The sequence below is a fragment of the Somniosus microcephalus genome, chromosome 11 (genome assembly GCF_052327205.1).
Source record: "Somniosus microcephalus isolate GS21.2 chromosome 11, FLI_Smic_1.0, whole genome shotgun sequence".
Lineage (NCBI taxonomy): Eukaryota > Metazoa > Chordata > Chondrichthyes > Squaliformes > Somniosidae > Somniosus > Somniosus microcephalus.
In genome coordinates this window covers 239,146,425-239,170,986 of record NC_140997.1, presented here as the reverse complement: position 1 = coordinate 239,170,986, position 24,562 = coordinate 239,146,425, and the positions used below count along the sequence as shown (strand labels likewise).

The following is a 24,562-nucleotide window of genomic DNA, read 5'->3' as shown; positions in this document are numbered from 1 at the left end:
TTCTGCCCACCTGACCAACCCGTCTATATCGTCCTGTAGCCTGAGGCTTCCCTCCCGCTATTTACCACTCCACCAATTTTCGTGCAAACTTACTGATCATACCTCCTACATTCATATCTAAAGCATTAATGTACACTACAAACAGCAAAGGACCCAGCACGGGTCCTTTTAAGCCCGCTAAAACTGCTAGTACCTCCTCCCTCTCAATACTAATTTGTTCAAGTATATCACAATCCCCCTGCCTGATTTCTATGCCTACATCGTCCTTCTCCATAGTGAACACAGATGCAAAATATTCATTTAAAACCTCACCTACATCTTCCGGCTCTACACAAAGATTGCCACTTTGGTCCCTAATGGGCCCTACTGTTTCCCTGGTTATCTTCTTGCCCTTAATATACTTATAAAACACCGTGGGATTTTCCTTTATTTTGCCTGCCAGTTTTTTCATGCCCCCTCTTCCTTCTCCTCTATCCCACCTAGACTTGCACCCTCCAAGTAATGTGACCTCCCTATTCTTCTGACCAAAATGTAATACCTCATATTTATCGGTGTTGAACTTCATTTGCCAATTATATGCTCATTCTGCAAGTTTATTAATGTCCTCCTGTAATTTGTTGCAGTCCTCCTCAGTATTCACTATCCCCCCAATTTGGTGTCATCCGCAAATTTAGAAATTGTGTTTTTGATTCCAAAGTCTAAATGGTTATTATAAATTGTGAACAGTGGTCCCAGCACTGATCCTTGTGGAACACCACTACCCACCTCTGCCACTGTGAATAGCTACCCTTTACCCAAACTCTCTGCTTTCTGTCCTGAAGACAGCTAGCTATCCACTCTACTACTTGTCCCCCGACTCCGCATATGAAGAATTTATGAGATGCACGCCAATATATCCTACAGATATACTCAAACTTCACTCCTGCAAACTGGTTAGGATCTACATTAAAAATGCAGCACAAATGTTTAGGTTGGATAGGGAAATATTGAGCCCACCCCTAACCCCCAACAAAATATACAGGCTGTAAATAGCTCATCAAAACATGCTAGACCCAAGCTATGACTCAACAGTATAGACGTACTAACAAACCGGCCTTATTCACTATCTGGTCTGGGTTACTGAGGAACCCTTGCTGGCCATTCCGTGTAGACACTGGCTGGCGCCTCCCTTTAACCTGGACTAACTTTGAATTACTGTGTACTGGAATTCAAGGGCTGTATGAAACAGAGTAGATGTGGACAGTAGCAATTAACATCTGAATGAGTTACTCGCGGCAGGGGGCATTTGGACTGGTCAGAGAATTAAGTTCACTTGAGAGAAAAATGAAATAGGTGCATCATTTAATCTGCCTATAATAACTACTGATCCCTTCCTCATCCCAGCCTCAATGAAATACTAATGTTTCATCAGCAACAAAACGGAGCTCCATAAACCCAGCCCCATCTCCATTAAAAGGGCAGATCTTTTCCTGTTGGATGGTATCATCCACATCCTGCACAATCTCGGAACTGCACTCGATATGACAGCAAATGCTGGGATTTTAAAAGTATGAAAATACAAACAGTTATTGCGGGGGGGATTGGGGAGAAGGGCAGATTCCTCTGCTCGATTTCCCAATCATGTGCCAGGCTTGCTCTTCAATGGAGACTAATCTATTTATTCATTCTTGGGATGTGGGCGTCGCTGGCATTTATTGCCCATCCCTAGGTGCCCTGAGAAGGTGGTGGCGAGCTTTCTTTTTTGATACAACCGAGTGGGTTGTTAGGGCAGTTCAGAGGGTAGTTAAAAATCGTCCACTTTGGCATGAGATTTAATGAATTCGGTTTCACAATCCAGCTGGGATTTCAACTAGTCACTTCTGGGTTGTTAATCCCACAATCTATACCCACTGACCCTTGACATGTCTACCCTCTGACCCCTGTAATCTATACCCTAATGTATTTCAAATTAAAACTATCCAGGTGCCACTAAAGCACTGTCCCTCTAATCAGAGAGCCGCGCTCAGGTCCTTACCTTTAGTGGGCACCCCAATCCAGTTGAAGTAACGGGTGAGTTTCTTTGCTATGTAGGTTTTCCCTCTGGCTGGCAGACCCACCATTACAATCAGCGAGGGCGAGTTGGTCATGTGTGGGATCCATACTGGAATTGAAACAGAGGATATGCTTATTAGTCAAAATAAAGCACAGAATAATAACTTCAAACCCCATCTGCTTCCAAACATTAAACAGTAACTTGATGTTTCAAGGCCAACATTAAAAGCTCAGCTGACCGGACTGACTGAGCGACTGGGAAAGTTGTTGCTGCCTCAGTACTACACCACTCCGTTCTGCCACTAGGTGTCCCCAGCAAGCCTCCTACAGAAAAGACATGAGTGACTCCGAGAGGCAGAAATGGCACAGTGCTGCTACACTATTACGGCATTTTAAACTATTTCCACTAATCTACTGGGCCAAAACAAACTGGTCCGTGATCTTGCATCAGTGTAATCGTAACACCGGAACATACAACCACAAATTTAATCTTCTATTTTATGTAGTAAAATAGAACGCCATTTGGGTTCCAAAGCATCAAAGACTCCCAGGGCAGGTACAGCGCGGGGTTAGATACAGAGTAAAGCTCCCTCTACACTGTCCCATCAAATATTCCCAGGGCAGGTACAGCACAGGTTAGATACAGAGTAAAGCTCCCTCTACACTGTCCCATCAAACACTCCCAGGGCAGGTACAGCACGGGTTAGATACAGAGTAAAGCTCCCTCTATAACAACAGAAAATGCTGGAAAAACTCAGCAGGCCAGGCAACATCCATGGCGAGAGAAATAGAGTCAACGTTTCAGGTTGAAACCCTTCCTCAGAACTGAGAAAAACACAGGAAATGAAACAGATTAAAAGGCCAGTTTGGGGGCTGGGAAATGGGGATGAAAGAACAAAAGGGAAATGAAGAGACATTAAGAGGTATTCAAAACCAGACGAGATGGTGATCGGACTAGTGGAGACAAAAGACGGCTCTAGATTAGGTGTGAAATGCGCTGGCAGAATGGGAGACAGCTGCCATATGGGAGAGAGACAAAGGGGGAAGGGCACAAAACAAAGGTGTGGACAAAAAATATATGTAAAAATATAATGGGGGCCGAGGTTATGATCTGAAATTGTTGAACTCGATATTGAGTCGGGAAGGCTGTAAAGTGCCTAATCGGGGTTTCTGTGGAACAATGCAAGAGCCCGAGTACAGCTCCCTCTACACTGTCCCATCAAACACTCCCAGGGCAGGTACAGCATGGGTTAGATACAGAGTAAAGCTCCCTCTGCACTGTCCCATCAAACACTCCCAGGGCAGGTACAGCATGGGTTAGATACAGAGTAAAGCTCCCTCAACACTGTCCCATCAAACACTCCCGGGGCAGGTACAGCACGGGTTAGATACAGAGTAAAGCTCCCTCTACACTGCCCCATCAAACACTCCCGGGGCAGCTACAGCACGGGTTAGATACAGAGTAAAGCTCCCTCTACACTGTCCCACCAAACACTCCCGGGGCAGGTACAGCACGGGTTAGATACAGAGTAAAGCTCCCTCTACACTGCCCCATCAAACACTCCCGGGGCAGGTACAGCACGGGTTAGATACAGAGTAAAGCTCCCTCTACACTGCCCCATCAAACACTCCCGGGGCAGGTACAGTATGGGTTAGATACAGAGTAAAGCTCCCTCTACACTGCCCCATCAAACACTCCCGGGGCAGGTACAGCACAGGTTAGATACAGAGTAAAGCTCCCTCTACACTGTCCCATCAAACACTCCCAGGGCAGGTACAGCACGGGTTAGATACAGAGTAAAGCTCCCTCTACACTGTCCCATCAAACACTCCCGGGGCAGCTACAGCACGGGTTAGATACAGAGTAAAGCTCCCTCTACACTGTCCCATCAAACACTCCCAGGGCAGGTACAGCACGGATTAGATACAGAGTAAAGCTCCCTCAACACTGTCCCATCAAACACTCCCGGGGCAGCTACAGCACGGGTTAGATACAGAGTAAAGCTCCCTCTACACTGTCCCATCAAACACTCCCAGGGCAGGTACAGCACGGGGTTAGATACAGAGTAAAGCTCCCTCTACACTGTCCCATCAAACACTCCCAGGGCAGGTACAGCACGGGGTTAGAGACAGAGTAAAGCTCCCTCTACACTGTCCCATCAAACACTCCCAGGGCAGCTACAGCACAGGTTAGATACAGAGTAAAGCTCCCTCTACACTGTCCCATCAAACACTCCCAGGACAGGTACAGCACGGGGTTAGAGACAGAGTAAAGCTCCCTCTACACTGTCCCATCAAACACTCCCAGGGCAGGTACAGCACGGGTTAGATACAGAGTAAAGCTCCCTCTACACTGACCCTAGACTCTGCCTCAGCCCCAACTAGAAACTGATGCATAGAGAGGATCCAGAAAAGAACAAGACTGATCCCAGTATATAGAACATGAGCAAATTCTCCTGTGTCGGGAGAATGTGCTGTCCTCAGTCCAGTGTATAAAATATGAAATGGTGTAGATGAAGTAAACCCAGAATATTACTTCAAAGTAAAAGTAGAAGCAGAGAATAGAAATGGAAGTTACTGAAAAGGAAATTTAAAACAGATACAGTAGGCGGAAGGTGTAGATGTGTAACACGCACTGCCTATGGAGACAGTGGGGGTGGATGGTGTTGGAGGGATTTGGATGGCTGTTTGGTGAAGGAGGTGAGACATGGGGGTAATTTGCAACTTCACCCCCAAGCAGCCCACCCGCCTGTTGTAAAATACGCCCATTGAAAGCAGGCGGTCCCGCGCAGCGGACCATGCTCGCCTCCACACCACCCCGGCAGTGTATTAAGTCCGCCTCAATGTCCTTTAACCGTTTCCGCTTCGCTGCATTCCTGTGTCCTTTACCCAGAAACACTGGCCTTGTTCAGGATGCAGTGGATTGTTGTGATGGGGGATTTACGGAGCCAGAATGACGAGCCAGCTCACAGGTGCAGTACTGTACTTTCGGAATCCAAACTATAGGTAGAGGGAACGTGGGCTTCAGTTTAATCTGGGTCTACAAACTTGATGCTAGGAAGCAAAATAGGCCCAAGATGTGAGAGACCAAGAAGGATCGAGCACGCCTGTTTCAGTCACTGGGCACACGTCAGTGTTTACACACCTGTGTGAGCAAACCCTGCAGTGATTTCTTCTTCTTAGGCAGTTCCTCAGAACCGAGGATGACTTGCTTCCACATTAAAAATGAGTTCTCAGGTGACTGATGAGTCCAATGCGGGACCTACAGTCTCTGTCACAGGTGGGGCAGACGGTGGTTGAAGGGGCGGGTGGGTGTGGTGCTTGGGTTGACGTGCGTTCCTTGCGCTGCCTGCCCTTGGCTTCCGCTTGCTCCCGGCGAAGAGACTCGAGGTGTTCGGCACTTTCCCGGATGCTTCTCCTCCACTTTGTGCGGTCTTGGGCCAGAGATTCCCAGGTGTCGGTGGGGATGTTACACTTTTTCAAGGAGGCTTTGAGGGTGTCCTTGAAGCGTTTCCTCTGCCCACCTGGGGCTCTCTTGCCGTGCCGGAGCTCCGAGTAGAGCGCTTGTTTTGGGAGTCTCGTATCGGGCATGTGGACGATGTGACCGTCCATCGGAGCTGATCGAGCGTGGTCAAAGCTTCGATGCTGGGGATGTTGGCCTGAGTGAGAACACGGACGTTGGTGTGCCTATCCTGCCAATGGATTTGCAGGATCTTGCGGAGGCAGCATTGGTGGTACCTCTCCAGTGCTTTGAGGTGCCTGCTGTACATGGTCCATGTCTCTGAGGCATACAGCAGGGCGGTTATCACTACTGCCCTGTAGACCATGAGCTTAGTGCTGGGTTTGAGGTCCTGGTCTTCAAACACCCTCTTCCTCAGGTGACCGAAGGCTGCACTGGCACACTGAAGGCGGTGTTGGACTTAGTCATCGACGTCTGCCCTTGTTGACAGTAGGCTCCCAAGGTATGGAAAGTGGTCCACGTTGTCCAAGGCCTTATCGTGGATTTTGATAATCAGGGGGCAGTACTGTGTGGCAGGGGCAGGTTGGTAGAGGACCTTTGTCTTACAGATGTTTCGTACGCTTCGGGGAAGGTGTTGACGATGGTTTGGAGTTCGACCTCCGAGTCAGCGCAGACGCAAGCGTCTGCATACTGTAATTCAACGACAGAGGACAGGACGACCTTGGATCTGGACTGGAGGCGACAGAGGTTGAAGAGTTTCCCGTTTGTTCTGTAAATTAGCTCCACTAATACTAGGAAGCAAAATAGGCCCATGGTGTGAGAGACCAAGAAGGATCGAGCACGCCTGTTTCAGTCACTGAGCACACATCAGTGTTTACACACCTGTGTGAGCAAACCCTGCACAGTGACACGCCATGACTCAAAGTACCAATCTATGAGCATCACAAGTGAACCTGCGCTGGTTACTGCACCAGCTGACACTGCAGCATACCCTGAACAAAGGGCAACACGAGGAATACCGATATTCCCAGTGGCCGACAGTGCAACATACCCTGAACAAAGGGCGACACAAGGAATATCGATATTCCCACAAGCTCCGACAGGCACCTCAATCAGTTCAGTCTTAAACTACACCACAGTGTCATAACAAGTTCCGAGAGCAAAGTCATGTGCTGACCACTGCTGCCTGGTAACCAGAGAGTTTCCACCATTCAATTATGAAATACTAGCTGAAGTGCCCGGCGGTGCCGAGGGATTTTTGAGGGCATGTTGTTGTTGGAAGAGAGAGAGAGAGCGCGCGCGCGACTGGGGGGCACGAGCGCGCGCGACTGGGGGGCACGAGCGCGCGCGACTGGGGGGCACGAGCGCGCGCGACTGGGGGGCACGAGCGCGCGCGACTGGGGGGCACGAGCGCGCGCGACTGGGGGGCACGAGCGCGCGCGACTGGGGGGCACGAGCGCGCGCGACTGGGGGGCACGAGCGCGCGCGACTGGGGGGCACGAGCGCGCGCGACTGGGGGGCACGAGCGCGCGCGACTGGGGGGCACGAGCGCGCGCGACTGGGGGGCACGAGCGCGCGCGACTGGGGGGCACGAGCGCGCGCGACTGGGGGGCACGAGCGCGCGCGACTGGGGGGCACGAGCGCGCGCGACTGGGGGGCACGAGCGCGCGCGACTGGGGGGCACGAGCGCGCGCGACTGGGGGGCACGAGCGCGCGCGACTGGGGGGCACGAGCTGCGCGCGACTGGGGGGCACGAGCGCGCGCGACTGGGGGGCACGAGCGCGCGCGACTGGGGGGCACGAGCGCGCGCGACTGGGGGGCACGAGCGCGCGCGACTGGGGGGGAAGGGGGGGGAGGGGAGGGGGAAGGGGGAGGGGAGCGGGAGGGGAGGCGGGGGAGGGAGGAAGGGGAGGGGGGGGGCCAGCAGACCCTCTCCCCTCTGCCGGCGATGGCTCCGCTGAGCTCCGTGCCGCCCCACGCACTGACATGCCGAGCGCAGCGCCCCGGTGAGCCCGAGCCCCGCCCTCCCGAGGCCGGGCTTGACGGCCGATTGCGGCTGGCCGGGCCCGGTTGCCTTGGTAACCCTCCTCCCCTCTCCGCCTCCCCATCTCCGGGACCAGGCCTGGGCCTGAGCGGCTTGAGACGGCCGATTGCGGCTGGCGAGCCCGGTTGCCGGGGTAACCCTCTCCGCTCCCCCTCCCCTCCTGAGCCCCACCCCCACCCCTGCTCGCTTCCCTCTGGCTGCGCTCTGTGTGGAGGTGCGCGTGCGCCGTGCAGCGCGAGCGCGAATGAAGCACGAGGAGCTTGCAGTGAGCCCAGCCAGCCTTTACCAAGATGGCTGGCCGCTGGTTCGGAATCGGGCCCAGCGCAATGGCCGGTGCGTAGTTCGGGCCTGGCTGGGCAACAGACGCCCAGGCTACGAGGCCTGCCTGCAAAAACAGTGAAAGGTAGGAAAATTATAGAGGTTAGAAAAAAGATTTACAAATGAATTAACTTTTTTAAAAACAATGTGTTTTAAAATCAACTTTTTTTTGGTGGAAATGTAGATTTGAAAAGAAACACGCAGAAAGTGGGAAAAATAAATGAAAAGTTTGGAATCAAGATGGCGGAGACTCACCTCGGTTCAGAACGATAAGGCCCGCCCACACATGCACCGATTGATCGACCGTCAGGTCACCGAAGCGTAGGATTGGCCAATCGTCCCGTCACTCGACTCTAGGAGGGCCCGCCCGCGCCAGGGGCCCGCCCGCGCCAGGAACCCGCCCCCGCCACGCAGCGATTGGTCGACCGTCGGGTCGCTCGACCGTACGATTGGTCGACCTCGACGTCACTCAATGCTAATGAGCAGATAATGAGCGGAATTTTGAACGTTTTTTGGATACCGCGGGCGCAATTTTTGTCTCACCGAAACGTAAATACGCTTACGACCGTTCTGGAATCGTAAGCTTTCTTTTGATGAAACACACGTGTAGGTACGCTCTATAACTTTTGATTGTATAGCCGGACAGAGAGACAGAAAGACAGACAGAGACACATACCGTTTTATATATAGATAGATAGATAGATTTACACTGCTGTTTAATGGCCTCATGGGCTACCCAATCACTTGTTTTCTCCTAGGTCATCAGGTAGCAAGTGAGACTTCAGCCGATTCTATTTGGGTAATTTACTGCTTGCCATCTGTTAGTACAAACAAAGTTAATGGCTGCAAATTCTCAGTAAATGTGCCAGTTACTAGAGTGCCTGTTAATTACCAGTGTGTGAACATACAGAACTTGATCAAAGACAAAAACACTCCAGGTGGGTATCATGTGTGGAGACCAGCTATACCACACATCGAGCACCAATGCAAAGTGGTCTCCAGTTGCCTGAACTGGAACGTGTGCCTCATTCCTCCTAGTTCCACACACCTTTCACCTATTTGACTTTCTGGCACAAATCTCCGAGACCAAGATTAAACTGAGCACCATTTATCTCTAACCCAAGGAATAGGGGAGGTTCGAAATAACAACAGAAAATGCTGGAAAAACTCAGCAGGTCAGGCAACATCCGTGGAGAGAAATTAGAGTCAACGTTTCGGGTCGAAACCCACCCGAAACGTTGACTCTAATTTCTCTCCATGGATGTTGCCTGACCTGCTGAGTTTTTCCAGCATTTTCTGTTGTTATTTCGGATTTCCAGCATCTGCAGTATTTTGCTATCGAATAGGGGAGGTTGTTGGGCGATTGAAAGTGATCAATAAAAGCAGCACTCACACCACCGTGCTCCTCCCAGAGAACGGAACTCCAACAACAACACCTTCGACACAGGAATCAGCAGCAGTACTTGATGCACATTACTGGAGCAGGGAATCGGAGACTGGTTCAAACCACATCCAATTACTGCACAGCTTTACACAGTGAATAACTGAGCAACACAAAGAAAGCAAGGCTTGGTTTGGTAAACTAATCTCCTTTAGACTAGCAGGTTAGAGTTCGAGAGAACCAACAACAACTTGCATTTATACAGCACCTTTAATGTAATAGTAAAACGTCCCAAGGAGCTTCACAGGAGCGATTATCAAACAACATTTGACACCGAGCCACAGAAGATAATGGGACAGGTGACCAAAAACTTGGTCAAAGAGGTAGGTTTTAAGGAGCGTCTTAAGAACATAAAAAATAGGAGTTGGAATAGGCCATTTGACCCTTCGAGCCTGCTCCGCCATTCAACAAGATCATGGCTGATCTTATACCTCGTCTCCACCTTCCCGGAGGAGAGAGAGGAGGAGCGGTGAAGAGGTTTAGGGAGGTAATTCCAGAGCTCGGGGCCCAGGCAGCTGAAAACACGGCCGCCAATGGTTGAGCGATTATAATCAGGAATGCTCAAGAGGGCAGAATTAGAGGAGCGCAGAGATCTTGGAGGGTTGTGGGGCTGGAGGAGATTCCAGAGATAGGGAGGGGCAAGGCTATGGAGGGATTTGAAAACAAGGATGAGAATTTTAAAGTCGAGGCGTTGGTTAACCGGGAACCAATGTAGGTCAACGAGCCCAGGGGAAATGGGCGAATGGGACTTGGTGCGAGTTTGGTGTACGGGCAGCGAGCCCAGGGGTGATGGGCGAACAGGACTTGGTGTGAGTTTGGTGTACGGGCAGCAGAGTTTTGGACGATCTCAAATTTACAGAGAGTGGAAGATGGGAGACCGGCCAGGAGAGTGTTGGAACCAGCCAGGGTTTCCATTACCGACTGCACAGCTCCTCCCCCCCCCCCCCCCACAGCATGCCCCTCTGACCCCCCCCCACAGCACGCCCAGCTCCACCCCACCAAACCCGGCACAGCGCGCCCCTCTGCCCCCCTCCCCACCGCAAACCCGGCACAGCGCGCCCAGCTTCTACGCAGGAAAAGTAGACTGTTGTCCGAATACAGAGTGTTTTAAAGAGAACTGAAGAGGAGGCTTTCATTCAGAACTTCAATAATTGCTAAGTTATTTGGGAACAATGCAAGGAAAAGTAATTCTTGAAGCTACGTCTGCAAAAACTCTTCTCGTCAGAAGACACAAAAACAAACTTTCAGGTGCAGCAAAGTTGAATTCACATTAAACTTGCTCGAAACATTTACAGAACAGGATTTAAAACTCACAGCATGGCAGGCTGCAGTTCTTAAATGAAACAACCAACATGTGTTTAGTCAAACAAGAGCTGCACTCAGTGAGAAGTCTGCACCTAACATGGAGACACTGAGCTAGAAACTTCGTATCTTAAACCTGTGTTCAGCGTAACAGGACAGCGCTCAGTCCCACACTTCCAGGGACTGCAGAGACGGTCGAACGAGCAGGACTCCACAGGAAGCTCATGCTGCCTTTCTTCTGGTCTGTGTGTGTAGGCTCCAGACATCCATTCAAAGACAGGCCTGGTCATGTTATCAGGCAACCAGCAGCCAGAGAAGCTGCTGCCAAGACTATCCCAAGGATCATCATTTGTTAACCAATGTGATCAGCAGGCCAGAGGGGGAGATCACAGTTTCAATGGCGGGGGTTGGGATAAAGTGGGCGGAATCTCCGCTACAACTGGGCCTGCAGGAATAGTGCGTCCCTGCCACACCTACACACAAACATGCTGACTCCTGTTTAGGGTAAAAGCAGCTTACTGAAGGAGATTGGCCAACGCTGTGCAGGCTGTTCTATTTACAGTGCAGGGTACATGCCACAGCACAGCCCCAAGAAATTAATAACAGGGCAGTATTGCCAATTCCCCGCGAATTAATCGCGAAACATACGGTTTTAAATGAAAATTCACCCCAACTCACGATCTCGTGATTCCACTCAGATAAGTCATGATTTTTTTTCATAGATACATAGATGATAGGAGCAGGAGTAGGCCATTCGGCCCTTCGAGCCTGCTCCGCCATTCAATGAGATCATGGCTGATCATCCAAATTCAGTACCCGGTCCCTGCCTTCTCCCCATATCCCTTTAGCCTTAAGAAATATATTCAACTCCTTCTTGAACATATTTAATGAACTGGCCTCCACTGCCCTCTGTGGCAGAGAATTCCACAGGTTCACCCCTCTCTGGGTGAAGAAATTCCTCCTCATTTCAGTCCTAAATGGCTTACCCCTTATCCTTAGATTATGACCCCTAGTTCTGGACTCCCCAGCCATCGGGAACATCCTTCCTGCATCTAGTCTGTCCAGGCCTGAAAGAATTTTATAGGTTTCGATGAGATCCCCTCTCATTCTTCTAAACTCCAGCGAGTATAAGCCCAATCGACATAATCTCTCCTCATACGTCATTCCTGCCATCCCAGGTATCAGCCTGGTGAATCTTCGCTGCACTCCTTCCATGGCAAGAACATCCTTCCTCAGATAAGGCGACCAAAACTGCACACAATACTCAAGATGTGGTCTCACCAAGGCCCTGTACAACTGCAGCAAGACATCCTTGTTCCTGTACTCGAACCCTCCTGCTACGAAGGCCAACATACCATTTGCCTTCTTAACCGCCTGCTGCACCTGCATGCTTACCTTCAGCGACTGGTGCACAAGGACACCCAGGTCTCGTTGCACTTCCCCTTTTCCCAATCTATTGCCGTTCAGATAATAATCTGCCTTCCTGTTTTTGCCACCGAAGTGAATAACCTCACATTTATCCACATTATAGTGCATTTGCCATGTTTCTGCCCGGCTGTATTCATCTTTGTCACTGTCTCCTGTGATTGGCTGCTGGGGACACGAGTTGGGTCATGGGTTCTCAACCGAGGAGTCAGCGAGCAGATTTCAGGGGGATCGCGAGCTGGTTGGTCCGATAGACTTCAGGCCCTGGATTTGCCCGCCATCGAGAACATGTGTCACTGGAAGCCAGTCGAGCAGAGCGCATGCGCATCAAAGGCAGTGGTCTGAAAAGCTGGGGACGTTAAAAGGCGGCGAATGAGACAGGCATCCTCGCGCACTGTTAGCTTAACAAAAAAGTTGGGGCAGTGGCCACATGTTAAGAGAGTGGGTGACGTGTTGGTTGCGTCGTCCTCTGAGAAGCCGCGTGTGCTGCCGGCAGAAGCTGTAGAGGAGCCACTCAGCCGGTTCCCATGGTGATGAGGGCAACGTGTCCCCTCTCACCCCCTTCTCCTTTGGTGCCACGGTTCCAGGGGCCTGTGTTACAGAAACTCCACGGTCACTGCCGAGCAAATCGGAGCGGGACAGATCAGTGCAGCCGGCCACCACCATGGGGCTGGACAAAGCTTTCAATTCGGTGGGAGAGATCGGTAGATACCAAGTGTACCTCATCTTATTAAACCTGTTACAAGTGAGTGAGTTGCCATGTTTTACCCACAACTGGCGAGTAAGAAGGGACTTGGCTGCGGTCGGATGGCAGACACATGATTTAGGAGAGGAAATGAGAAACGAGTTTGTGCGAATTTTTGTACAAGAATCCGCTTTTTAAAATAAAATGATCCTATTGCAGATGGGTTTGTAAGATCAGGCTTTCAATCATGAGGTGAGGCAAGGCAGCATTTTAGCAGAGCGAAGAGTGATGGACACAAGTTTAACTTACTTTTATTTGCTACTTCTTACTAAATCTAATATTGTACCGGGGTGGATTTATGGTTTAGTCTTGTTGCTGATGAAAGATAATAAAAACCTTAAGATAAAAAGTGGGGAAAATTGGAGCTTACTTTTGAAAATCAGAATTCTGACGTCAGGTTTCTATTTTTAGAAGTGTTGAGGCACCTCACTCTCGACAGGCCAACCCATTCGCACATCTGGCTGCTGAAGGGCTCAAGCTGCCTGGGGGCAACAATGGTTGCCTCTTGTATTGGATGGTAGAGTGCGTGTAGCCAGCTGGAGGCACGTCCGTCAATGGTGGGGCGATTAAAATCGGGAATGCGCAAGAGGGCCGACTTGGAGGAGCGCAGAGATCTCCGCGGGTTGGAGGAGGTTATGTTCTGGAATAAGTAGCGGTCAAGAGCAGAGCGAAGCCAGCCTGCGAGTGACCTGAAAGCGGGGCCACCGATTCACCTACTCCTGCTGTTGTTTATGTTCTTATCTTCTTATGTCAGTAATCTGTTAGTGACGGCCAAAGGCACTTCCCGTCTGGGAAGAAAGGTCAGCGAAGGGTCGGGTCAGGAAAAAAAATAGCAACTTATGATTTCTATACCAAATCTCATGATTTTTAAAGAGTTTGTCTCCTGATTTTATCAGAGAGTGAGGTTATCAATGTGAACCATATTTGATATGAAGTAGGGTGGGAGGAGACTCGTGGAGCATAAATGCCGGCATGGACTGGTTGGGGCGAATGGCCTGTTTCTGTGCTGTATATTCTATGTAATTCTATGATTTATGAGGCGGTGGGGTTGGCGATACTGACAGGGCATGTGCAAACAGGTACACAAACCAGGAGCTGAATGATGGGGGGTTGTGACTGAAGCTGGATATTGCTGCTCTGCATGCCCAGGGTCAGTGCTCAGCCCGCACGAGCACAAGCCACATTAAACTGCAGCGAGTCAGCCTCCCGCTGTCTCGGGCACCTGGCAAACCACTCCTCCTGGTGGACCCGTCTGCTCCAGAGCCAGCAGCATGGGATTGTTTAACGGACAGTGGCACCACTAACCGCAGCTCGTCTACAGTAAATGTACCATCAGCTCCTCCCTGCACTGGGCAGGAAGGGGAGCTTAATGGCAGCTACTGATGGGGAACCACAGAAATAAGTTTTCCATCAGCTCCTTGACTCAGCCTGGGTATGAGAAGATTGAGGGGTGACTGGTTAGAGTTATTTAACACCTTAAAAGGAATAGACAAGGTAAACATGGGTAGCTAATTTCCAACAGTAGAAGGTCGAAGACAAGAGCCAGTAATCTCAAAATAAAAATAAAATCGAGAAAGGGAGTTTAGAAGAAGTTTTCTCACACAAAAAGTTGTCAGAAATGGAAGGTTTTGCCACAGGTGGTGGTCATTGTTGTTCAGAGAGAGTAGACAAGGGTAATGCAGTAGATGTAATTTATCTAGATTTTCAAAAGGCCTTCGATAAGGTACCACATAATAGACTGATGAACAAGGTCAGAGAATGCGGAGTCAGGGGACAAGTAGCAGAATGGATAGCGAGCTGGCTTCAGGACAGACAGCAGAGTAATTGGATCTAGAGCCATCCTTTGTTTCTTAACCTGCCCCATTACCACCTCCTCTCACCTTGAATATCTCTGAATGTCTCTCAATCTCTCCTGCTTTCTATCCCATCACTCACCTTCCCTTTTGTTCTTTCATCCCCTCCCCCTTTTCCCAGCCCCTAAACCTGCTTTCCATTTCCTGCTTTTTTCCAGTTCTGACGAAAGGTCTTCGACCTGAAACATTGACTCGGTTTCTCTCTCCATGGATGCTGCCCTGACCTGCTGAGTTTTTCCAGCGTTTTCTGTTGTTATTTCAGAAAGCAGAGAGTTGGGGTAAAGGGTAGCTATTCACAGTTGCAGAAGGTGGGTAGTGGTGTGTTACAAGGATCAGTGCTGGGACCACTGTTGTTCACAAGTCACATTAACGACTGAGACTTTAGAATCAAAAATACAATTTCTAAGTTTGCGGATGACACCAAATTGGGGGGGTAGTCAATACTGAAGAGGACTGCAACAAGTTACAGGAGGACATTAATAAACATTCAGAATGGGCATATAACTGACAAATGAAGTTCAACACAGATAAAATGTGAGGTATTACATTTTGGTCAGAAGAATAGGGAGGTCACTTATTACATGGAGGGTGTGAGTCTAGGTGGGATAGAGGAACAAAGGGATCTCGGAGTACAAATACACAAATCACTAAAAAACATAAGAACATAAGAAGTAGGAACAGGAGTAGGCCATACGGCCCCTCGGGCCTGCTCCGCCATTCAATAGGATCATGGCTGATCCGAACCTAGACTCACGTCCACTTCCCTGCCCTCTCCCCGTAACCCCTAATTCCCTTATCAGCTAGGAAACTGTCTATCTCCGTTTTAAATTTATTTAATGTCGCAGCTTCCACAGCTCTCTGGGGTAGCAATTTCCATTGATTTACTACCCTCTGAGTGAAGAAGTTTCTCATCTCAGTTTTGAAAGGGCAGCCCCTTATTCTAAGATTATGCCTCCTAGTTCTAGTCTCACCCATCAGTGGAAACATCCTCGCCGCATCCACCCGATCAAGCCCCCTCACAATCTTATATGTTTCGATAAGATCGCCTCTCATTCTTCTGAATTCCAATGAGTAGAGGCCCAACCTACTCAACCTTTCCTCATACGTCAACCCCCTCATCTCCGGAATCAACCGCGTGAACCTTCTCTGAACTGCCTCGAGAGCAAGTATATCTTTTCTTAAATATGGAAACCAAAACTGTACGCAGTATTCCAGGTGTGGCCTCACCAGTATCCTGTATAACTGAAGCAAGACTTCCCTGCTTTTATACTCCATCCCCCTTGCAATAAAAGCCAAGATTCCATTGGCCTTCCTGATCACCTGCTGCACCTGCATACTAACCTTCTGTGTTTCATGCACCAGGACCCCCAGATCCCTTTGTACTGTAGCACTTTGCAGTTTCTCTCCATTTAGATAATAACTTGCTCTTTGATTTTTTCTGACAAAGTGCATAACTTCACACTTTCCAACATTATATTCCATCTGCCAAATCTCTGCCCACTCACTTAGCCTGTCTGTCCTTTTGCAGGTTTTTTATGTCCTCCTCACTCACTGCTTTCCCTCTCATCTTTGTATCGTCGGCAAACTTGGATACGTTGCACTTGGTCCCCTCCTCCAAATCGTTAATATAGATTGTAAAGAGTTGGGGTCCCAGCACTAACCCCTGCGGAACACCACTAGTTACTGATTGCCAACCCGAGAATGAACCATTTATCCCCACTCTCTGTTTTCTGTTAGATAGCCAATTTTCCACCCATGCCAGTATATTACCCCCAATCCCGTGATTTTTTTGTCTTGTGCAGTAATCTTGTGTGGCACCTTGTCAAATGCCTTTTGGAAGTCCAAATACACCACATCCACTGGTTCCCCTTTATCCACCCTGTTTGTTACGTCCTCAAAGAATTCGAGCAAATTTTTCAAACATGATTTCCCCTTCATAAAACCATGCTGACTCTGTCCGATTAAATTATGCTTATCCAAATGTCCTGTTACTGTTTCCTTAATAATGGACTCCAACATTTTACCAACCATAGATGTTAGGCTAACTGGTCTATAGTTTCCAGCCTTTTGTCTACCTCCCTTTTTAAATAAGGGCGTTACATTAGCAGTTTTCCAATCTGCTGGGACCTTTCCTGAATCCAGGGAATTTTGGAAAATTACCACCAATGCATCCGCAATCCCTACCGCTACTTCTCTCAAGACCCTAGGATGTAAGCCGTCAGGTCCAGGGGACTTATCCGCCTTAAGTCCCATTATCTTACCGAGTACCATCTCCTTAGTGATTTTAATCGTGTTTAGCTCCTCCCCCCCATAGCCCCCTGTTTGTCCAGTGTTGGGATATTTTTAGTGTCCTCTACTGTAAAGACTGATACAAAATATTTGTTCAGCGTTTTTGCCATCTCCATGTTCCCCTCCACTAATTTCCCGGTCTCGTCCTCTAAGGGTCCAACATTCACTTTAGCCACCCTTTTTCTTTTTATATAACTGTAGAAACTCTTGCTATCTGTTTTTATATTTTTTGCTAGTTTACTTTCATAATCTATCTTCCCTTTCTTAATTAATCTTTTAGTTATTCTTTGCTGGCTTTTAAATGCTTCCCAATCTTCTATCCTCCCACTAGATTTGGCTACTTTATATGCCCTTGTTTTCAGTCGGATACTATCCTTTATTACTTTACTAAGGCACGGATGGCTGTCTTTTCTTTTACGCCCCTTTTTCCTCAGTGGAATATATTTTTCTTGAAAGATGTGAAATATCTCCTTGAATGTACACCACTGCTCCTGTACCGTCTTACACCTTAATCTATTTTCCCAGTCCACTTTAGTCAACTCTGCTCTCATACCTTCATAGTCTCCTTTATTTAAGCTTAGTACGCTGGTTTGAGATCCAACTCTCACCCTCCAACTGAATTTGGAATTCAACCATGTTATGGTCACTCATTCCAAGGGGATCCTTTACTAGGACATTTTTTATTAATCCTGTCTCATTACACAGGACCAGATCTAAGATTGCCTGCCCCCTGGTTGGTTCAGTAACATACTGCTCAAGGAACCCGTCCCTAATGCACTCTATGAACCCTTCCTCAAGGCAGCCCTGCCCAATTTGAATCTCCCATGATTATAGCTGTTCCGACAGTTGCAACACAGGTTAGCAAGGCCATTAAAAAAGCAAACCAAGCACTAGGGTTTATTTCTAGAGGGATAGAATTGAAAAGTAAGGAAGTTCTGCTAAACCTGTATCGAACCTTGGTTAGACCACACTTGGAGTACTGTGTACAGTTCTGGTCGCCGTATTATAAAAAGGATATAGAGGCACTGGAGAGGGTGCAGAGAAGATTTACAAGGATGATACCAGAAATGTGAGGGTATACATATCAGGAAAGGATGAACAGGCTGGGTCTCTTTTCTCTTGAAAAAAAGGCTGAGGTGACCTAATAGAGGTCTTTAAAATTATGAAATGTTTTGTCCCTCCCTATCTCTGTAGTCTCCATCAGCCCCACAACCGACCCCCCCCACCCACCCCTCCGAGATATCTGCGATCTTCTAATTCTGCCCTCTTGAACATCCCTGATTATAATTGCTCAACCATTGGTGGTCGTGCCTTCAGCTGCCAAGGCCCTAAGCTCTGGAATTCCCACCCTAAACCTCTCCGCTTCTCTACCTCTCCTCCTTTAAGATGCTCCTTAAAACCTACCTCTTTGACCAAGCATTTGGTCACCTGCCCTAATTTCTCCTTATGTGGCTCGGTGTCAAATTTTTTGTCTTATAATACTCCTGTGAAGCGCCTTGGGATGTTTTACTATGTTAAAGGCGCTATATAAATACAATTTGTTGTTGATGATAGAGTGGATACAGAGAGAATGTTTCCACTTGTGGGGAAGAGCATAACTAGAGCCATCAATATAAGATAAGTCACCAAGAAATCCAATAGGGAATTCAGAAGAAACTTCTTTACCCAGAGTGGTGAGAATGTGGAACTCGCTACCACAGGGAGTGGTTGAAGCGAATAGTATAGATACATTTAAAAGGCTAGATAAGCATATGAGGGAGAAGGGAATAGAGGGTTATGCTGATAGAGTTAGATGAGGAAAGACGGGAGGAGGCTCGAGTGGAGCATAAACGCCGGCATGGACTGGTTGGGCCGAATGGCCTGTTTCTGTACTGTATATTCTATGTAATATTAAATCGATTACCGTATTCGGAAAAGGCACCGGACAGTCACTTACAGAACGTAAAAGGATGAGACAGGAATGTAAAATCAGCCCGCGAGGGGCCCAAATTGTAAATGCCAATAATCTGTGGTTTAAATGTGAAAAGTTGTAATGAAGCACCTGAGGAAATTTGAGGTTTGTCTTGCGCTGGGTGTTGGAGTTATACTGCAGACAGCACAAAGCCAAGGAGGTTGGTCTCACACACATCCTGACTCCAGTGACAGCAGCAGAATAAGGAGACCCTGAGGATCGAGCTAAAGACTTGCAGAGGGATAGATATCTGCCTGATTACATGGACCAGTTCATCAACTGGGCAGACAATTAAAATTTTATATAGATCCTCATCATCATAGAATGATACAGGCCATTCGGCCCATCGTGCCTGTGCCGGCTCTTTGAAAGAGCTCTCCAATTAGTCCCACTCCCTGCTCTTTCCCCAGAGCCCTGCGAATTATTCCGTTTCAAATATTTATCCAATTCCCTTTTGAAAGTCATTATTGAATCTGCTTCCACCGCCCTTTCAGGCAGTGAATTCCAGATCACAATAACTCGCTGTGTAAAAAAATTCTTATCCTGTTGCCTCTGGTTCTTTTGCCAATTATCTTATCACATTGAAACATCACTAAGCGCTTCACACAATTAATTACTTTTCAAGTGCAGTGAATATTATGCAGACAAATACAAAAGCTATTCTATGCCAGTGAAATGCCGCAATAAATGAGATAAATATGCCTTAGTAGTGCTGGTTGAGGGGGAAATGTTACACTTGAAGAACTCGCTGTTCTTCAAATAACACCATGGGCTCTTTAACATCCTCTGGAAACACCAGAAAAGATCCTCTGAAGGACAGCACCTCAACTGCTGCAGCAATCCCTCACGCACATCTGCATTGTAATTAAATAGAGTGGAATTGAATTAATGCAATGAGACCAGCAAGTAATAGTCCTTTCATCACCATCCACAAGGCCGATCACTGGGATCAGTCGACAACTCCACTATCGTGGTCTGTTTTAGTGGTGTTGGTTGAGGGATAAATATTGTCCAGGACACCGGAGAGAAGTCCCCTGCTCTTCTTTGAAATAGTACCGTGGGATCTTTTACATTCAGCGGAGACCGCAGATGGGGTCTCGGTTCAACATCTCATCCGAAAGACAGCACCTCCGACAATGCAGCGCTCCCTCAGTACTGCCCCTCCGACAGTGCAGCGCTCCCTCAGTACTGCCCCTCCGACAGTGCAGCGCTCCCTCAGTACTGCCCCTCCGACAGTGCGGCGCTCCCTCAGTACTGCCCCTCTGACAGTGCAGGGACAGGGTACTGAATTTGGATGATCAGCCATGATCTCATTAAATGGCAGAGCAGGCTCGAGGGGCCGAATGGCCTGTTCCTGCTCCTATCTTCTATGTTTCTATTGAAATATATTTTAACACCAAAGACGTCAGTTGTGGCTCAGTTGGTAGCACTCTCTCTTTAGTCAGAAGCTCGTGGTTTCAAGTCCCACTCCAAAGACTTGAGCCATAATCCAAGTTGACACTCCCAGGGAGCGCTGCACTATCATAGAGGCAGTACTGAGGGAGCGCCGCACTGTCGGAGGGGCAGCACTGAGTGAGCGCTGCACTGTCGGAGGGGCAGTACTGAGGGAGCGCCGCACTGTCGGAGGGGCAGTACTGAGGGAGCGCCGCACTGTCGGAGGGGCAGTACTGAGGGAGCGCCGCACTGTCGGAGGGGCAGTGCTGAGTGAGCGCTGCACTGTGGGAGGGGCAGTACTGAGGGAGCACCCCAGTCTCTGGCACCACCTTCGTATCCAAGGAGGATTGGAAGATTACGGCCAGTACCTCCGCAGTTTCCACCTTTACTTCCCTCAGCATCCTAGGATGTATCCCATCTGGTCCTGGTGACTTAGCTACTTTAATTACAGCCAGTCTCATCAATTTTTATCCCATCCAGCATCTCAACTACCTCCTCTTTCATTCTGACTTTGGCAGCATCTTCTTCCTTGGTAAAGACAGCTGCAAAGTACAGGTCCACAACCCCTTATCCGCAATTCCGAAATACGAAAAGCTCTGAAAACCGAAAGTTTTCCCCCCTCGCGCTCGCACCCCGACCTCCCCCCTCATGCCCCGACCTCCCCCCTCGCGCTCGCACCCCGACCTCCCCCCCTCGCGCTCGCACCCCGACCTCCCCCCTCGCGCCCCGACCTCCCCCCTCACGCCCCGACCTCCCCCCTCGCGCTCGCACCCCGACCTCCCCCCTCGCGCTCGCACCATGACCTCCCCCCTCGCGCCCTGACCTCCCCCTCGCACCCCGACCTCCCCCCCTCGCGCCCCGACCTCCCCCCCCCTCGCCCTCCCCCCCTCGCGCCCGCACCCCGACCTCCCCCCTCGCGCCCGCAGCCTGACCTCCCCCCTCGCGCCCGCACCCCGACCTCCCCCCTCGCGCCCGCAGCCTGACCTCCCCCCTCGCGCCCCGACCTCCCCCCCTCGCGCCCCGACCTCCCCCCCTCGCGCTCCGGCCTCCCCCCCCCTCGCCCTCGCACCCCGACCTCCCCCCTCGCGCCCGCAGCCTGACCTCCCCCCTCGCGCCCCGACCTCCCCCCCCCTCGCGCTCCGGCCTCCTCCCCTCGCGCTCCGGCCTCCCCCCCCCCTCGCCCTCGCACCCCGACCTCCCCCCTCGCGCCCGCAGCCTGACCTCCCCCCTCGCGCTCGCGCCCCGACCTCCACAAAAAAACGTTCAAGTATCACATTTCAGTTTGTGAATGTGCGGCAGCAATGGGACCAAATTGACACAAGATCCAATACTGAGAATGGTAATAAGAACAAAATTCTATCGGGAAACAGAAGTAAATAGGTGAACTTCAAACACAATGTCTGAATAAGAGAGGAACAATTTACAGTGATCTACTTACAGTATGGCCTTCCTCAATCATCAGGGCTTTTTTTTTTTTTTTTATAAAAGCTCAATTCATTTTGTACCGTTCTGAAATCCGAAAAAATTCCGAATTCCGAAACACATCTGGCCCCAAGGGTTTCGGATAAGGGGTTGTGGACCTGTACTAATTTAGTACCTCAACCATACCCTCTGCCTCCATGCGTGGGTCTCCTTTTTGGTCTCTAATCAGCCCGACCCCTCCTCTTACTACCCGTTTACTATTTATGTGCCTATAGGAGACTTTTGAATTCCCTTTTATGTTAGCTGCCAGTCTATTCTCATATTCTCTTTGCCCTAATTATTTCCTTTTTCACGTCCCCTATGAACTTTCTATACTTAGTCTGGTTCTCACTTGCCTCTCATTGAAACTTATAAAATTCTGACAGGTCTGGACAGACTAGATGCAGGATGTTCCCGATGGTCGGGGAGTCCAGAACCAGGGGTCACAGTCTAAGGATAAGGGGTAAGCCATTTAGGACTGAGATGAGGAGGAATTTCTTCACCGAGAGTGGTGAACCGGTGGAATTCTCTACCACAGAAGGCAGTTGAGGCCAATTCATTAAATATATTCAAGAAGAAGTTGGTTATATTTCTTAAGGCTAAAGGGATCAAGGGATATGGAGAGAAGGCAGGGACAGGGTACTGAATTTGGATGATCTCATTAAATGGCGGCGCAGGCTCGAGGGGCCGAATGGCTCCTATCTTCTATGTTTCTATGTATTCTCAACCTGACATCTGTCATACGCCCCCTTTTTCTGCTTCATCTTATGCTCTCCATCTTTCGGCATCCAGGGAGCTCAGGTTTTTGTTGCCCTACCTTTCCCCCTTGTGGGAATGTACCTAAACTGTACCCAAACCATCTCCTCTTTAAAGGCAGCCCATTGTTCAATTACATTGCTCTATGATTTTTCCTGCCAAAGTGCATAACCTCACACTTTCCAGTATTGTATTCCATCTGCCAAATCTCTGCCCACTTACTTAGCCTGTCTATGTCCCTTTGCAGGTTTTTTATGTCCTCCTCACTCACTACTTTCCATCCCATCTTTGTATCATCTGCAAACTTTGATATGTTACATTATTTGAATGGCAATAGATTGGGAGAAGGGTGTTCTTGTACACCAGTCGCTGAAGGTAAGCATGCAGGTGCAGCAGGCGGTTAAGAAGGCAAATGGTATGTTGGCCTTCGTAGCAAGAGGGTTCGAGTACAAGAACAAGGATGTCTTGCTGCAGTTGTACAGGGCCTTGGTGAGACCACACCTTGAGTATTGTGTGCAGTTTTGGTCGCCTTACCTGAGGAAGGACGTTCTTGCCATGGAAGGAGTGCAGCGAAGATTCACCAGGCTGATACCTGGGATGGCAGGAATGACGTACGAGGAGAGATTGTGTCGATTGGGCTTATACTCATTGGAGTTTAGAAGATTGAGAGTGGATCTCATCGAAACCTATAAAATTCTGTCAGGCCTGGACAGACTAGATACAGGAAGGATGTTTCTGATGGCCGGGGAGTCCAGAACCAGGGGTCATAGTCTAAGGGTAAGGGGTAAGCCATTTAGGACTGAAATGAGGAGGAATTTCTTCACCCAGAGAGTGGTGAACCTGTGGAATTCTCTGCCACAGAGGGCGGTGGAGGCCAGTTCATTAAGTATATTCAAGAAAGAGTTGGATATATTTCTTAAGGCTAAAGGGATCAAGGAATATGGGGAGAAGGCAGGGACCGGGTACTGAATTTGGATGATCAGCCATGATCTCATTGAATGGCGGAGCAGGCTCGAAGGGCCGAATGGCCAACTCCTGCTCCTATCTTCTATGTATCTATGTATCTATGCTGGGTTCATCCTTACACCCTTTTTTGAACAAGGGTGTAACATTTGCAATTCTCCAGTCTTCTAGCACCACCCCCCGTATCCAAGGAGGATTGGACGACTATGGCCAGTACCTCTGCAATTTCCACCTTTACATCCCTCAGCATCCTAGGATGCATCCCATCCAGTCCTGGTGACTTATCAACTTTAAATACAGCCAGCCTTTCTAGTACCTCTTCTTTATCAATTTTTAATCCATCCACTATCTCAACTACCTCATCTTTCACTATGACTTTGGCAGCATCTTCTTCCTTGGTAAAGACAGATGCAACGTACTCATTTAGTACCTCAGCCATATCCTCTGCCCAAAGACTTTTGGATTCCTTTTTATATTAGCTGCCAGTCTATTCTCATACTCCCTCTTTGCCCCTCTTATTTCCTTTTTCACTTCCCCTCTGAACCTTCTATATTCAGCCTGGTTCTCACTTGTATTCTCAACCTGACATCTGTCATACGCCCCTTTTTTCTGCTTTATCTCACTCTCTATCTCTTTCATCATCCAGGGAGCTCTGACTTTGGTTGCCCTACCTTTCCCCTTGTGGGAATGTACCTCAACTGTACCTGAACCATCTCCTCTTCAAAGGCAGCCCATTGTTCGATTACAGTTTTGTCTGCCAATCTTTGATTCCAATTTACCTGGACCAGGTCCGTTCTCAACCCACTGAAATTGGCCCTCCTCCAATTAAGTATTTTGACTCTAGACTGCTCTATCGATTTCCATAGCTAATCTAAACCTTATGATACTATGATCACTGTCCCCTAAATGTTCCCCTACTAACACTTAATCCTCCTGGCCCAACTCATTCCCCAGAACCAGATCCAGCAGTTCCTCCTTCCTCGTGGGGCCGGAAACATACTGATCAAGAAAGTTCTCCTGAACACACCTCAGAAATTCTTCCCCCTCTCTGCCCTTTACACTATTACTATCCCAGTCTATATTAGGATA

At 49.1% G+C, this 24,562-nt stretch overlaps 1 protein-coding gene across 1 annotated transcript in view; it reads right to left on the bottom strand.

Annotated features, from left to right (window-relative positions):
• The window catches only part of LOC147111379 (6-phosphofructo-2-kinase/fructose-2,6-bisphosphatase 4-like), a 135,960-nt gene that overhangs the window by 90,931 nt on the left and 20,467 nt on the right, over window positions 1–24,562 (bottom strand). Inside the window, exon 2 of the mRNA XM_086000015.1 lies at window positions 2,015–2,140. Coding sequence (XP_085856141.1) covers window positions 2,015–2,140 — 126 coding nt within the window. The remainder of the gene's footprint in view (window positions 1–2,014; window positions 2,141–24,562) is intronic.